Source organism: Hippocampus guttulatus, chromosome 2, assembly GCF_054856545.1.
Source record: "Hippocampus guttulatus isolate MCC_2025c chromosome 2, RoL_Hgut_1.0, whole genome shotgun sequence".
Lineage (NCBI taxonomy): Eukaryota > Metazoa > Chordata > Actinopteri > Syngnathiformes > Syngnathidae > Hippocampus > Hippocampus guttulatus.
In genome coordinates this window covers 34,418,798-34,434,354 of record NC_141262.1, presented here as the reverse complement: position 1 = coordinate 34,434,354, position 15,557 = coordinate 34,418,798, and the positions used below count along the sequence as shown (strand labels likewise).

The following is a 15,557-nucleotide window of genomic DNA, read 5'->3' as shown; positions in this document are numbered from 1 at the left end:
TTCTGCATGATGATTGGATGATCTGTCTGAGGCGGAATCTATTTTTGATTGACAGCAAAATGAGCCAATCACCGATTTGCTCAACTTTTTTCCGAATCAGCATCTGATTACTGGTTACGACGAGACTCTCTTCCATTCATTCTAGCAACTTCACTGTGCTTTCAACTGTGGGCGCGAGAGGGAAAAGACGACTTGTTGGTATGACAGGGTCACAGATAATTTTCTTGAAAAGGAACGGAGAGTAGAATTCACATATAAATAAACGAACACATTTTATGATGTCGACCAAAATTGAGCTTCCCCTCCTTGACAGACCAGCATCCGCCACTGAATACTGTATATATTTTGGAGCAGACGCTTTTGAGCTCATCCAGCAAACAGTAACTGAGCTTAACCATCCCCTCCACTCGATGTCGCTCTTCAACTTTTTGTCACGTTTGCACAACAAAGAGCAAGAAACTGTGACGTATTTCCCTTAGCTTGAAATTGCGATCCTTGTAAGCTCGCGTTTTGTTTTTGTATGTAACCTTTTTAAGAAAGAGGAGTCTAATCGAGTCTTAAGTGTTGGATAGATAATCAGGTAAGGTAACCAGTTCGTCTGTCAAACATTAATGAGATATAAACTATTTCACCATCGTCAAGGAATTTCGACTGAGCTAAGATAAATACACGTATTTACGTCAGTGTGGAGATATTTCTGCTCAACTTTTGCATGTTGTTGACGCCTGAATCGTTACACCGATGTGCCGTGATGCAGGTTAAGTCATGACCGAACAGAACAACGGGAACGCCGCTGTGGAGGGTGTCGTGGACCTGGATGAGCCCAAGAAGATGACCCGAGAGGACTGGAGGAAGAAGAAGGAACTTGAGGAACAGAGAAAGCTGGGAAACGCTCCAGCTGAGGTGGACGAGGAGGGCAAGTAAGTAAATTCAAGTAAACTATTTACATTTCGTGTGTTTCTCATCAGTGTTATGTGCTTACAGTAATCATGTACTGTACGGGATCGGGCCGTTACAGACCTTATTACAAAGTATCAGGTTCTCGTGAATGATACCAGCCACTTAGACATAAGGCAAAAATATATATATAGCATCAACTAAATATTCCTCGTCAGTCATTGATGCCACCCCGTGGCGGACAAACGCATCGGAGAATCAATGTGCATCTGAAAGAAATATCTTTTTTCAAGATTACCTGTAATTGTGTTAACAGATATTTGTTGTATCAAAAGTACTAGTGGTATTTGGTTTTTGGTCGTGGTGAGTACTCAAGAGTGAATACTTGTCCTTGTTCAGAAAACAATGTGGTATCGAAAGCCACTAAACGAAACAAGAGAGAGTCAAACAATCAAGATAGAACTAAACCATTTAATTTCATCTAATGAATGTGAACTATCTTAATGTTCATATATACAATGCAAAATTCCACAGATGTGCTAATGGCAATTAACAAAGATGTTATGGTAATTCTCGTCCTTCAAACAACTGCTGCACAGAGCAGCAATAGAGTTTCGGATGTCGACGAGACTATTCCTGTGTGCATTTTCTTAATGCAGCCATATTGGCAGTATGGCGGTGCTTGCACCCCAAGGATGAACAACGGAGAACAGCGATAAAGCCATGCAGTTGGTTGTGAGACGTGTGACATCAATGTCCAGAGCTCTGGACATAAAAACAGAGCGCACAACACAGACAACCATCATATATTCTCTACTTTTTGGGAACAATAAATATGAAAATGGCAAAACGTGGTACTGAACTGCACCGAGGACGTATCCTCATCTTCTTCTCTGAATCATCATCTCTGAATTTTACCTCAGTTGTAGCTAGTAGACCCCAGTGATGTCCAGCATGCTGTATCACAAAGTCATACTACACTGAACTCTAAATTTGTGTTTGACTGATTACTTCTAAAACCTGAAAAAAAAGATTGTTTATTTGGGAGTGGGGGGGGGGGGGGTTGAAAAAGCAAACTCTTTTTTGTCCATTGTGTGTCATCATACAACTTAATTACCATCTTTTGGTCCAGATCATCATCACGTGTTTTTTGTTTCACTACTTTTCTAGGGACATAAACCCGCACATCCCTCAGTATATTTCCTCCGTGCCGTGGTATATTGACCCATCCAAAAGGCCCACACTTAAACATCAGAGACCACAGACGGAAATTCAAGAGAATTATTCTGCCATTGGAGAATGGTATAAAAGAGGAGTGCAAGAGGTGAGAAAAAACAAGCCACTATTTAGAAATAGGACAAATAGAACTTTAAAATCATGTCAACTTTCCCAACAGAACACTCTTGCTATTAAATTCCGCAAGGGTGCCTGTGAAAACTGTGGCGCAATGACACACAAGAAGAAAGATTGTTTGGAGGTAAACTGACTTAACAGTCCTTCAATCAAAGGAGGAGATATTGTAAATTGTTCCACTGTGACCTTTTAATTGATGACTTTTCTCAGCGACCCAGAAAAGTCGGGGCAAAGTTCACAGGTACAGGCATCGCACCAGATGAACATTCTCAGGTGCAGCTCAAACTGGATTACGACGGAAAGAGAGATCGTTGGAATGGCTACGACCCAGAGGAACACCAGCGCATAGTGGAGGAGTATGCCAAAGTGGATTTGGTAAGAAGTTTCACTTAACTGTTGGTGGACTGTATGAGAAATCAAGTTTAATTTCAGGTAACCAGGAACAAAAATATCATGGTCTTGAACTTATAACTCTAAAATGTCCTTTTCTGATATCTATTCGGGGAAATAAAAACATTTGTTTTTCTCCATTGAACAGTATTATATTTTTAAAACAAAACACAGAAAATTTGGTACGTTAAGCAAACCTTGTTAAAATCAGGAAGGAAAGAAATATTAACATTCTTCAGTTTCATTTTGTCTGAGTTAATCACTGGTGAGATACGTTTAGAACAGACCCGAGGGGGCTAACTGCTGCTGGATCGACATAACAAAACGTCATCTGTTTAATTAGTTGCTCTCGCTCATCTCCCCCCCTCTCCTACTCTCTCTCTGTGGGCCGAAACTGCTCACCTCTCCCCTCTCTGCTCAGCCGCGAAGGAGAAAAGAAAAACGTGTGTGGCCTCATATTTGAAGGCCAATCATGACAGTGAAACTCCTCTACAGCGAAATCATGTTTGCAGCAAGACATTTTTCACAACAGGGGGTTTTTCACTGTAGCAAATTTGATCTCAGATGTAAGCGCACACACACACGCAAACGAATGCGTACACGCACACACAAACGTATGTGTCCTCTATTTTTATTATCATAGTGCATAAGTATGAGCACACACTTATTTGACACTTCATATTGTCAGTGTAGAAAGAAAAAAAGGGAAAGAAATTGCGCAATTTACGATCAGCATTCATTTTCACTTACATCAATTTCTTGGATAATGTTTTTTATTTTGCTTGCTCCGTCTTTCATTTTGATCACTTTTACCCTCTCTTCCAGCATCAGAGCTCTTCTTATCTTAGCTGCTTGACATCCAAAGGTCCGTTTTGTAGCCATTTTAGCATTGCAACGTCCATGCTCGACTGAATCTAACAATAACAAATACTTCCTGGACCCGGTGGCTTTTCTTTCCACCATCTCACTGTCTCTAACTCGACCTCTCCTCGATCGCCACCCAAGACAGCGTTGCTCAGCTGATGTCATGCAATGAACTTTTAAGCCAGCCACGGGACGCTTCATAGTCCTTGATGGCCATAGTTAGCTCTCGAAGGCTAAAAACCTTACGCTAACTGGAGCGCTTCTCTCTCATTAGCCCTCCAGTTAGCGTAAGGTTTTTAGCATGATAACAAGTAAAGCATTCGAGGAAACGTTCGTTTATTTGAATGTCCGTCGAGCCATAAGCAATTTACTCTGAGCAGCTAATCGGATGCATTCCACTCTATCTTCTACGGATCTAGCTAGCGGATCTACACACATCGATAGTGAGGTTCCTCTTGGCCAATCGGAGGCCAGGATGCTCCGTAAGCCAATGGCAGAGCAGCTATGAGTATGTTGCGTTCAGGAAACTCGCAGCTGTGACCGAAATAAACATCGTTCACTATGTAAACCAGTGTGGTGGTTGCTGTTGCCGTTTCCGAACAAAGCAGTAGAGGTTGCTGTTGGATTAGACTTCGTTGTCGTGAATGTCTTCGCGAGGCTGGAGCAGAGAAAATGATTTCGTATAACGCAACAGGGTTTTCTTTCGTCGTATGGAGGGCAGGAGAATGGGAATGGTGTTAATGCATTTTTTCACATAAGGGGGTATTTTCGCCCATGTAGGTTTCGTTCGAGAAGAGTTTCACTGTAACTTAAAAAAATACAGCTCGTTTAGTTGTCTCTGCAAGCAGCCAATTATATTGCAGCTGAACATGGCCAGCTTGGAAATCTCCTAAAAAAGAAAAGCTTTCAAAACCTGCTAAAACTGTCCATAATGAGCTTTTGCCTGACATTTTAAAACTGTGAACTTTCAAAGCCATAATCGACCTTTGCATAGCTACATGTAACTCAAATTGTATTTTGCTCACATTAGATGCACGTTTCTGCATCAAGCTACACAAACATCTCTTTTGACTTCAGTGATTATTTGATCATGTCCTATTTGTTCACCCGGCAGGCCAAAAGGACACTGAAGGCTCACAAGCTTCAGGATGAGTTGGCTTCAGGGAAGCTAGACCAATCGGTAAGCATTCTGGACCCCCTGGACAACGACCTTAAGTTCTAACCATGGAAAGCACATTTGATATGTGGTACCTTTTTTTTTTTTTTTGTAGGAGCGGGAACATGACAGTGAGGATGAGGATGAAGATAAATACGCAGATGATATCGACATGCCCGGTCAAAACTTCGACTCCAAGAGACGAATCACTGTCCGGAATTTGCGTATCAGGGAAGACACAGCTAAAGTAAGAGGCGTCTGACCAATGTGGTTATATCACTGTTATAATCCTCTCTATGTACATTCATGCAGCCCGATGGTCCAGTGGTTAGTGCGTCGACCTCACAGTGCAGAGGTCATGGGTTCCATCCCGGCTCCAGCCTTCCTGTGTGGAGTTTGCATGTTCTCCCCAGGCCTGCGTGGGTTTTCTCCGGGTACTCCGGTTTTCCCACATTCCCAAAAACATGCATGGCAGGCTGATTGAACACTCTAAATTGTCCCTAGGTGTGAGTGTGAGCAAGGGATGGTTGTTCATCTCTGTGTGCCCTGCGATAGGCTGGAAACCGGTTCAGGGTGTCCCCCGCCTACTGCCCGAAGACAGCTGGGATTGGCTCCAAACACCCCTCGCTACCCTTATGAGGATAAAGCGGAACAGACGATGGATGGATGTATATTGATATGAATTTTTGTTTGCCACAGTATTTGAGGAATCTGGATCCAAACTCTGCCTACTATGATCCCAAAACCCGCGCAATGAGAGAAAACCCGTACTCCAGCACTGGCATGAACCCCGATGAGTAAGTTACTGGAAATAAGACTTGAACATCTAAAATACTAACATCTAAAAGAAATGAAATAATTTCATTTTAGGCTCAACCAACTGTCATCATAAAACCTTCAGGAACTTGACAGGTATTTTTACAAGTATAAAAAGAAGTGAGGTATTCAATTATAAAGCTAAAATAAAGGAATCAGCCATTCATGAGACATGTTTAGCATCAATGAAAGTGTACTTGAACGTTCTCAGCTATACAAGTAAAATAGGAAGTACGGTTGCAGCAGGTTTCCTTCTGAAAATTCTCGTGTCTAGATTGCGATATTTCATTTTTTTAATTGACAACGAGCTGCTTTCTAGTAGCATTTCCAGTGAGACGGTTTCAATTTCGTCAAAGTCATTAAAAAAAGTATAGATGCATTTCATTTTCAACTTATCATCTCTTCTGTCAAATACCACAGGCGTTAATTAAAAAAAAAAAGCATAAACAGCCTTTTTGTTGGTTGCTTTCGCAGCATGCTTTGGGTCATTGTCCATCTGCAGTGTGAAGCACGATCCAATGAGTTTTAAAGTATTTAGCTCAATATGAGCGAATGATTTTGTCCGAAACACTCATTTCATTCTCACTCACACAATTCATTCTGCTGCTTTTTGTCAGCAGTCACATCATTAATAAATATAAGAGGTACAGCTGCACATCTCTTTGGCCTTCATATTGAAAAATAACCTCACCACATTCCAAATAAATATAGCGCAACTGAAATGAATTCTCAGCCTTTTTTTCTGCTCTTTATAAGTGTCATAATGAGGGAACGACACATATCTGGTCGTGGAATAGCTGAGCTGCCAATTGTCCAATTACTTTTGGTCTCTTAAAAAGGTGGAGCCACACCCAAAATGTGTGGCAATTCCTACATCATTCACCTGATTTGAATGTAAATACCCTAAAATTGAAAAAGTCTGCACTTGAAGCAGATCATGATTGTTTCCTTGTAACTCTATCGTTGAGTTGCACAGAGCTAGAATGCTGAAAATGATGTCAATGTCCAAATACTTACAGACCTTACTGTATATTGGAGCACGTTTGGCACCAGTGCTCCTTGATTTTCTTTATTCCACAGCACTGTCATGTAACACATTTAAAAACACACACACACACACACACACACACTTCAAGAAGTTATGCTATGGTCATGGGTGTACTTGTCACCATTATAATAAACTAGCCACAAATTCAAAAGTAGTCCGAATTAACAGAACCCAATCCTTGGGGTGCGCAAGGCTAACATCATGTTTGTAAGGCTAAGCTACAACCGATTTCATCTCACTGATTTGTGCTACATAAATTTTTACTAGGGCTCGACTGACATGGATTTTTTGAGACCAACGATGATCCCGATATTTGACAGAATAAAATTGCAATAAACGATTCAACGGCCGATTGAATACAAATCTATATACCTATTTGTAGAGATGCTACAACACGGAAGGTGTGTTGTTGTAGTATGGTCTTCAATGGCAAAAAAAAAAAAAAAAAAATTAAATTGATGTTGAATTACCTCAAGCCTCAGTTGATATTCCATTTGGCTTTTGTTTACAGAGTGGGATATGCTGGAGACAACTTTGCCCGCTATAGTGGTGACACCATCACCATGGCTCAAACACAAAGTAAGTCACAAAGAAACCTCGAATAATCAGGCGAACGTGAACAGTAGTTACATTAACAGCCACATCAGTGAGCGTTAATCTCAACTGATGTCATGCATATCTAAGGCCTCCTGAAGTGTTTTAATGCGTTCTCCTGCTAGTGTTCGCCTGGGAAGCCTACGAGAGGGGCTCGGAAGTGCATCTGCAAGCTGACCCCACCAAGCTGGAGCTGCTTCATCGGTCCTTTAAGGTCAAGAAAGAAGACTTCAAAGAGCAACAGAGGGAGAGCATCCTGGAGAGGGTACGCTGCTTGCATTTAATCTACGGAAATGTGTCTAAATTAATTGCTCAGACAGAGCGACATCAAAAATACTTTGGGCTGTGTCTGTGCGTGTGTCAGCCATGTGTGTGGAGCGAGAGTTTAAGGAAACTGGTGACATCATTTTTAGGTGACTGCAAATTATGTTCTGCAAAATGTCATAGGTGGAGACATCTTTAAAAGTGCCAATTTAGCCATTGAACTAATTTGCTGTTGTTTGTGTTGTGCAAATGAAGCTCAGTTTCAGGTAATGCCATGCATTCCTGTGCCAGTTTTGTTGTTTTCTGACAGTTTTTCACCACTTTGTGAGAAACATTTTTTGTTATCTAATCTTTGTTGTGTTAGTGTTGTCATGTTGCATTGACCGAATGAAAAGTTATTCACCGTACGAATGACTATATTTGAGTGAAATATGCTATGCCTTCGAAAAGTTTGTGTTTTGAATAATATTTGATTCGTGTTTGATTTTCATCACTATTTCAAGATCTAATGCCATTGTCACTTGTCGGTACAGAGTGTATCTGTGAGTACTCAAATGTAAATACTTGTTCAGTCTTAAAAAGCGATATTATTGCATCCTCGGTTTTCACCATGGTTTGCATTGATGGAATCGGAAATGTTAGTGGGAGCGAATAATTTTGGGGAAGCCAGTAGCTGCATCAAAGCCTTTTCTCGTTGTATTGAACTTGTCCCACTTGCGTGGCAATTACACGACTCTCCCCATTCTGCGTAACATTGGTTTTAAGACTTTGGAGCTCCCACCTGAACAACCGGTCTTGTAAAGGCCAACATCAATTGGCACCACAATGAAATGACCCAGAAACACAAAATTGAAAGGAATTTTATGGTATGACTTGGCTCCTTCTGACTGGCTTCAAGTTAGCCCTCAGATCACTGAGAAGCACCAAAAGTGCATTGCTAAACAAGCCATATTTCGCAAATTTTCATTTCTAGCATTTCAAAACTGTTTTCCTGTATTTAAAAAAAAATCCACGATGATGATCATCCGAGCAAAAGACGATGTTTAGCTGGTGTTGTTGCATGACTGTTTTTTGTGTGTCCATTAGTATGGAGGCCAGGAGCACTTGGACGCACCCCCGCGGGAGTTGCTGTTGGCTCAGACCGAAGACTACGTGGAGTACTCTCGTCATGGCGCCGTCCTTAAAGGTCTCGAGAAAGCTGTGGCTCGCTCCAAGTATGAAGAAGACGTACTCATCAACAATCACACCGTAAGGATGGCCGAGCATGCTTTGATGGGCTTGTGACCGGTTTCTGTTTTCCTTGACCAAACATTTTGTGCTGTTCAGTGTATTTGGGGCTCGTACTGGAAGGATGGCTTCTGGGGATACAAGTGCTGCCACTCCATGGTCAAACAAAGTTACTGCACAGGAGATGCTTGCATTGGAATTGTGAGTGCTGAGGGCACTACCATGCTTTTTTTTTTTCCTGGTGCACGTTGACCTTGTTACTCACGTATTATTATTTTATTTTTTTTCATCTTGAAGAGCAACTCTGAGTGTGTTCCGTTCGAAGACGGTGTGAATGAAATGCAAGAGGAAGAGCAGCCCAAGACTCTGCTGGAGGTATGAGATACTAATACTTAGTAGGCCTGAGCGAATAATTGAAATGTAATCTTCATTTTTTTCATTTGGGGGTTCTCACAATCATAAAAATATGAAAATGAAAGAAAAAAATATTAATGTGTTTCGACAATGTGAATGGAGCCCGACGAGCAAAATCGACCCCTTGTTCTGGCATCGCTTGCAACCATCAGATGCACCAAGAAAAAATGAAAGAGAAGAAAAAGAAAAAGAAGTACAAAAAGAATAAGAAGCACGTCAGCAGCGACAACAGTGATTCAGAGGATGAAGAGAAAAAGAAAGAAAAGCTGAAGAAGGTAAAAGCGTTTGCTTATCCACGGCGTACTGCCCGTCGCTTTCCACTGTTTCCATTTTGCTGACCCATTTTGTCTATGCAGGCTCTGGAAGCAGAAGACAAGCGTGTGAAGCATGTGGAAGCAATGATGCAGCTGGACGAAAGGAAGAGGCCGTACCACAGCCTGCAGGAAGTCAAGGCCCCCACTGAGGAGGAGATCGAGGCCTTCCGCATGAAACGCTGTCGGCCAGATGATCCTATGGCTTCCTTTCTTGGACAGTGACGTCTCCCTCTTCTCCACTGCCCCCGCAAAACTTTCGCCTGGAGCTCTACCGGAGCTGTTGCTCAATGAAACGGTGTCTCACACAATACAATACAATGCAATTCAGTCTCACAAACGACCGCACGTGATTGGGCATTTCCAGGACTATGAGAGACACATTTTCTTTATTTTTAACTAGATTGCATTCATACAAAACTGCCCCCACAGTAACTACTTTTTTTCCCTAATAAAACGACTTTGCTGTCTGTTTTTTACTTTTATTTATGTTTTGTAACTTTTCAGGGGAAGTCAATCAAGGTAAGAACTGAAACGTTTATCATAACTAACACTAAATATTGTGAAATTTTTCACACTACACTTTGTCCATTTTCCGTAGCTGTTATCTTCATTAGTGAACGTTGGGTCGGAGGAGGGAGGTGGGGTACATCTTGGGCGGGTCGCCGGCCATGTACAGTAGACAACCATTCACACTCATATTTCCACCTATGGATGATTTGGAGTCTTCAGCTCATTTAATTTGCAACAACCCAACCTCGGCGAGAAAACACCAACTCCAAGAAAGCTGGAGCCAATATTTGAACCGAAGAACTATGAGGCAAAAGTGCGAATCACTAGTTCACCATTTTACCATTGTCAACATGTTCATTGACTGGAAAAAGTCCAGTTTGGTTGAGGGCTGCAACTAACGTTTATTTTAATAATGGATTAATCTGTTGATTATTTTCTCAATTGATGAACTGGATTTAAATAAACAAGTTTAATTTCAATCGCTTTATTCAAAAAGAAGACATTAATTCACACTGACGGTGCAGAAAATGCCTCGCACCAAAAAACAAATTATATTTAGTGGCTTGTTTGCTCTGTAACAGGACAGGAAAAGGCCTTTTTTTCCCCCCAAAGGAAAAAAAATGTACCGTAAATGTTTTCTTATGATTCAACACAAAGACAAGTCTGCTTGTGTGAAGGACTACAGAAATCTGAGAACATTTACTGTTGCGAGGTTGAAATTCCAAGGATTTGGACAGATCTCAATATAGGTCTTGAAACGATTAATCGATTATCTCAAAGCATTATTGATTCATTTGATAATTGAATAATTCATTCAGCTCAAGTTTGGTTACATTCTGTTGCAAAGCCACAGGGTCGGTGGCGAATATGACCATAGCAATGTATATATTTTCTTCAACTGGCTCGCTTTTTTGGAAGATAAAGGTGATCAATATTTGGATTTAATCTGATGTTCTGTATTATTGTTTTCAATTTCTGAACATTTGTTTCTGAACATGCATTTCCAATTTCTGTTCATGTGGTGTCAGTTCAATGTGAATACGGTGGTATCCCGACACGCCCATTCCCCCCAACAGCTGGACCATGTATAACGGTGGCAAATCCCTCCGGAATTGTTTATGGCCCTCTTGCAGTCATGAAGAATTTGAAACTTTGAAGTTTAATCATTTCTATTTTACATTCATGCAGTCCTTGGTCCTAAATCATAATGACTTCAGCTGTGCAAAAACCGTTGCTCTGACTTGAATCTAATGACGTCATGGTGAAAGCATTTGTTGTTTTTCGAGAGGCTGAATAGCTGGGCGGATGTTATAGACTGCGAGTCACTGACTTGCACATTTCCTTGCAGCGCTTCTCCGAATGAATACGCTCTGGTTTGATGATTGAAAAAAAAAAAAAAAAGTCATGAGAGACCGATTGCGACCTGATGCAGAAGACAGACAGTGAGTGTGGTGAAAGAGCCCGTCATTTTCAATGAGTGAGTTTGTTGACTACTTGTAGAGAATCACTGCATGTAGCCTCATCATTTGAACTGCCTAAGTTTGCATGTTTTATAAACTTCACCGAATAGTTGGTCTTAAATGACATTTTCTCAATCCTTTTGTGACTCCTCAGTGGCCGCAGTGCTCCATGTGTGTATGATGACCTGTCTGCTCGTGGTGGTCCTCGGCCAATCCATTTATTCCTCACCCAAGAAAGGACGCAACATCACTATCCACTCTTCCAATCTGGTTTGTAGCCTGCCGGGCCCGGCGGGGCCTGCGGGAAATCCAGGAGCTCCGGGATCACCCGGGTCAATGGGGCCGATGGGTGCACCTGGGAAGGACGGTCCAGATGGGCAGGATGGAGAGAAGGGAGAAAAAGGAGATGGAGGTACATAATAGTTGGGGGGTTTGTTTCCTGCTGGCCATTTATCAGGGCCCTGATAAAGGAGGTACCAGAAGCTTAAAACAAGAGTCCATAGCAACAGCAGAGTAAGCTATTTGGCACCAGCGATGGATATTTGTTTTTCATGATACATGTCTGTCTATCTGTCTGTTATGAATCCCCAATTCCTAACGGACATCTGATGTTTATTGTGATCTTTTTTTTTTCATTGTTTGGATAATGTACAGTACTTACGAACTGTATTGCATACTTAATTCTACATTGTAGTCATGCTGCTTGTTCCACAGATGCATGTTCCTTAAAAATGTCTCTGGTAGCAGCATTGGTTTAAAAAACGAACAAAAATTACCATATCATATGGCAAAGGCATTTTGCTTGAAATAAAAAATAAAAATCATTAAAATGTCTTAGATAATTATTTGAGCCATCTTCAGCCACGGGGAGAATATACGCTGCATGAGGTAAATTAAGTTGATTTAAATATAGATGTGGTGAAAATTGATGCATCTTAATATGATGACTGAGGGAATGGATAATTAATTGGTGTTGAAATGACTAGCGTGCTATGGAGATGGGGTGAGCCAACTGGCTTGTTTTGCTAAACTACAAACGCAACCATCGTTTCAGTTCACATCGACAGTCAGTGACTCCTGGCATCTGCTTGAAAGTGCTCTATAAATACAGTTGACTTGACAAACATTATGAAAAAGTTCATCTTTCTCGCAACTGTAGATACCTACTCATGCTACCCGATGTTTATAAAAAGCTACACCGCTTGTCATTTCTTCCCCAGGGGATCACGGCAGGCCCGGAAATCCAGGCAAACCAGGCTTAAAAGGCCGCCCGGGCCTCATTGGCAAGGCTGGACCTCGGGGACTAAAGGGCCAACGGGGGTCACCGGGGCCAGCGGGACAAAGGGGCCAGAAAGGAGATGAGGGGGATGTGGGTCATAGAGGAGAAGCGGGAGGCTGCGATTGTGGCACACACGCCCGCTCGGCTTTCTCGGTGGCCGTGTCCAAGAGTTATCCCAAAGAACGCACACCCATTCGCTTCAGCCGCATCTTGATCAACGAGGGCAATCACTACAATACGAGCAGTGGGAAGTTTGTGTGCGCCATCCCCGGAGTCTATTACTTCACCTATGACATCACCGTGGCCAACAAGCACCTTGCAATCGGGCTGGTGCACAACGGACAGTACAAGATTAAGACGTTTGACGCAAATACGGGGAACCACGACGTGGCGTCCGGTTCCACTGTCCTCCACCTGCGGCATCTGGACCAGGTCTGGTTGCAGATCTTTTACTCAGAGCAAAATGGACTCTTCTTTGACCCCTTCTGGACTGACAGCACCTTCACAGGCTTCCTCATCTATGCTGATCAGGCTGATACATAAGTGCTGATTTACCTGATGACACTTGATATTTCAGCTTTTTTCTCAATTCTTTTCTCTACATCTCCCTATCCCTGTTTTTTTTTAAAGCAGAATGCAAAGCAAAACTTTTCCTTGCAAAAATATGTTCTATGCGCCCTCAGGTGTCTAAAACATGGTAGTCATATACATATTGCATTCACGAAATAAGCAGAAAGCAGAGGAAGCATTTTCATCAATCTGAATTTCTCATCACCGTCCCCTACTGTCCACTGAAATTGACGTGCAGGTGCCCTCGGGCACTCATTGCGAACATCATGACCAAACCTTGAAAACAGATGACCTCTGTGACATTTGCGATGGGAGCCAGAAGGCACTTTGACAAGAATTTCAGTCAATGGCAGAGGGCTGTGTAATATAAAAAATAATATGAATCATAAATTTAAAATGTCAAGAAGTTGATTCCTGTTATTTTAAGTTTCCCCCCAAAAAGTTGAACATTTGTCATGCTGTTTTTTTATTTGTACTTATTGAATACTTGTACAAAGTTGAATGGTACAAGCTATTTGGCTATTTCCCTGCAAAATAATAACATGAAAACGTTTAATGTTAGAAGCAAAATAAAAAGTTTGATTGCATTTTCAATGTCACAGATATAACATTAATTCTAAAAATATTTGCTTTGATATTGTCTTAAGAAACGTACCATAAGTTTACCTTCTCTAGTACTGTATACCGTATTGAATCGTTTTTAGCGTGTTTCACAAACCAAAGATGATTTGACTCTCCGCTCTCAGTTTTCCGTTTGTGGCACTCAAGTTTGGACGTCTGTGGTTAAATGAACAAACTCTGTCACCAGATGGCGCTAAAAACGACCACACACTAAACCGCAATTCAACAATTAATAAAAGTGAAGTTAACCTTTAGTATGACGAGCATGCGCTTCAGCAGTCATATCCATCCATCCATTCATCCAATTTCTAATCTACTTATCCTCAAGAGGGTAGCAGGTGTGCCGGAGCCTATCCCAGCTGTCCTCGGGCAATAGACGGGGTACACCCTGAACTGGTTGCCAGCCAATTGCGGCGCATACATAGACGAACAACCAATATAGAGCATGTGTGTCAAACTCGAGGTCTGGGGGCAGGATCATTTTATGTAGCCCGCGAAAGCAAATCATGTTGTGTCAACTTGCTAAAATCTCTACCGAAATGTCAAATTGTCATGTGTAATAAATAACGTCGAGATTTTGCAATCCTTTCGTTACCCTGTTTACACTCACTTGAAAAATAATTGAACAAACTATTATATTAACTTGGCCGATTTCAAAACCAGTAATCTATTAATTTGTTGTGTACAAGTAATAATTTTGTGGTTTCACTGTCATAATGCCCCCCAGGGAAGACGCAACTCCAAATTAGCCCACGACTAAAATGAGTTTGACACCCCTGATTTAGAGTGTTCAATAAAGCTACTGTGCATGTGGAATGAAACCGAAGTACTTGGAGAAAACCCACGCAGGCACAGGGAGAACATGTAAACTCCACAAAGGCAGGCCGGACTGAAACTGGAATCGAACTCTAGACGTCTGCACTGTGAGGAGGACGTGCTAACTAGTATGCTACCGTGCCACCCGCGATAGATTGTGATTTAATCAAATTATTTGGATTGAAAAAAGTTGAATTTCGTAGACATTTTCCCACATTGCATCGGTAACATTTCAAGATAAATGCAGATAAATGCTGATATTTTATAATAATAATAATACATTTCATTTACAAGCGCCTTTCAAAACACTCAAGGACACTTTACAATCAAAACAAGAACATTAAAACCACAGATAAAATTATAAATAATAAAAGGAGAGATGAATTTAAACTGAATATAGCGACTCCAATTTACATTTAGTCCCCCTTTCATATTTCTCAGCTGGTTCAAACCAACTTCAAATTTTCATCTGCCTCATTTTCGCAAACCTCAGATCTTCCCAATTTTTTTTTCACGTATACCATCCCATTCCAAATTACAAAACTGATTAAAATTAGTCCAAATTTAAATTGTTTGTCTCATTCTGAATATTTATATTACAGTCGTCTTTGAGACATTTTGCGGTCAACTGTATCACAGATACTGTTTTATATCGTATAGAGACAATTTTATGTTACACGTGTTTTTCTATTTCACAGGATTCTACAAATCAATGAGTGTGAGCCACCTGGAAAGACTTCGTCAAAGATAGCAAATATCTAAAAGTTTGGGATCGGTGCAAAGCAAAATTGTCTGGCAGTTCCACAGCCACAAAGTGTTAAGTATTTCTCCGATATTGTCATTAAAAACTGGCTATTGTTATTTTGGTGCAGTTACAACAATAAATTGAACAACGACCATGTCTTTGTTGTGGGGAGCCGCATCACGGAAAACGTTGGGAAAAAACCTGACAGACAACCGGAGC

At 41.3% G+C, this 15,557-nt stretch overlaps 2 protein-coding genes across 6 annotated transcripts; both read left to right on the top strand.

Annotated features, from left to right (window-relative positions):
* Positions 1 to 425: 425 nt before the first annotated feature.
* slu7 (SLU7 homolog, splicing factor) lies at positions 426 to 9,804 on the top strand. 3 transcript variants are annotated; one of them, XR_015100270.1, is made up of 15 exons: positions 426 to 580; positions 758 to 920; positions 2,068 to 2,221; positions 2,294 to 2,374; positions 2,461 to 2,625; positions 4,619 to 4,684; positions 4,776 to 4,907; positions 5,360 to 5,457; positions 7,036 to 7,103; positions 7,244 to 7,383; positions 8,469 to 8,630; positions 8,709 to 8,810; positions 8,907 to 8,984; positions 9,126 to 9,298; positions 9,380 to 9,527. XR_015100270.1 is itself a non-coding variant. In XM_086105845.1 (15 exons), exons 2-15 carry the CDS (start codon positions 766 to 768, stop codon positions 9,557 to 9,559), a joined length of 1,704 nt encoding a protein of 567 aa, XP_085961971.1. In that variant the 5' UTR covers positions 426 to 580; positions 758 to 765; the 3' UTR covers positions 9,560 to 9,804. The 3 variants fall into 3 exon arrangements, 2 of the variants coding, with proteins under 2 accessions (XP_085961971.1, XP_085961970.1); XM_086105845.1 differs by having other exon boundaries at positions 9,176 to 9,298; positions 9,380 to 9,804; XM_086105844.1 differs by having other exon boundaries at positions 9,089 to 9,298; positions 9,380 to 9,804.
* A 202-nt stretch (positions 9,805 to 10,006) lies between these two features.
* Positions 10,007 to 15,373, top strand: c1qtnf2 (C1q and TNF related 2). Of its 3 annotated transcripts, none has more exons than XM_086106070.1 (3): positions 10,007 to 11,324; positions 11,462 to 11,719; positions 12,528 to 14,360. In XM_086106070.1, the coding sequence occupies exons 1-3, from the start codon at positions 11,321 to 11,323 to the stop codon at positions 13,127 to 13,129; spliced, it is 864 nt and encodes a 287-aa protein (XP_085962196.1). In that variant the 5' UTR covers positions 10,007 to 11,320; the 3' UTR covers positions 13,130 to 14,360. The 3 variants fall into 3 exon arrangements, with proteins under 3 accessions (XP_085962196.1, XP_085962197.1, XP_085962195.1); XM_086106071.1 differs by lacking the exon at positions 10,007 to 11,324 and adding an exon at positions 15,292 to 15,373 and having other exon boundaries at positions 11,347 to 11,719; positions 12,528 to 13,018; XM_086106069.1 differs by lacking the exon at positions 10,007 to 11,324 and having other exon boundaries at positions 11,347 to 11,719.
* Positions 15,374 to 15,557: the final 184 nt, after the last annotated feature.

Bases quoted from the DNA above. Each gene is read 5' to 3' on its own strand.
- slu7 (XM_086105844.1), top strand. From the start codon at position 766: ATGACCGAACAGAACAACGGGAACGCCGCTGTGGAGGGTGTCGTGGAC. The intron at 921-2,067 runs GTAAGTAAATTC...CTACTTTTCTAG, and splicing joins GAGGTGGACGAGGAGGGCAA to GGACATAAACCCGCACATCC. The intron at 4,685-4,775 runs GTAAGCATTCTG...TTTTTTTTGTAG, and splicing joins CAGGGAAGCTAGACCAATCG to GAGCGGGAACATGACAGTGA.
- c1qtnf2 (XM_086106069.1), top strand. From the start codon at position 11,428: ATGACATTTTCTCAATCCTTTTGTGACTCCTCAGTGGCCGCAGTGCTC. The intron at 11,720-12,527 runs GTACATAATAGT...TTTCTTCCCCAG, and splicing joins GGGAGAAAAAGGAGATGGAG to GGGATCACGGCAGGCCCGGA.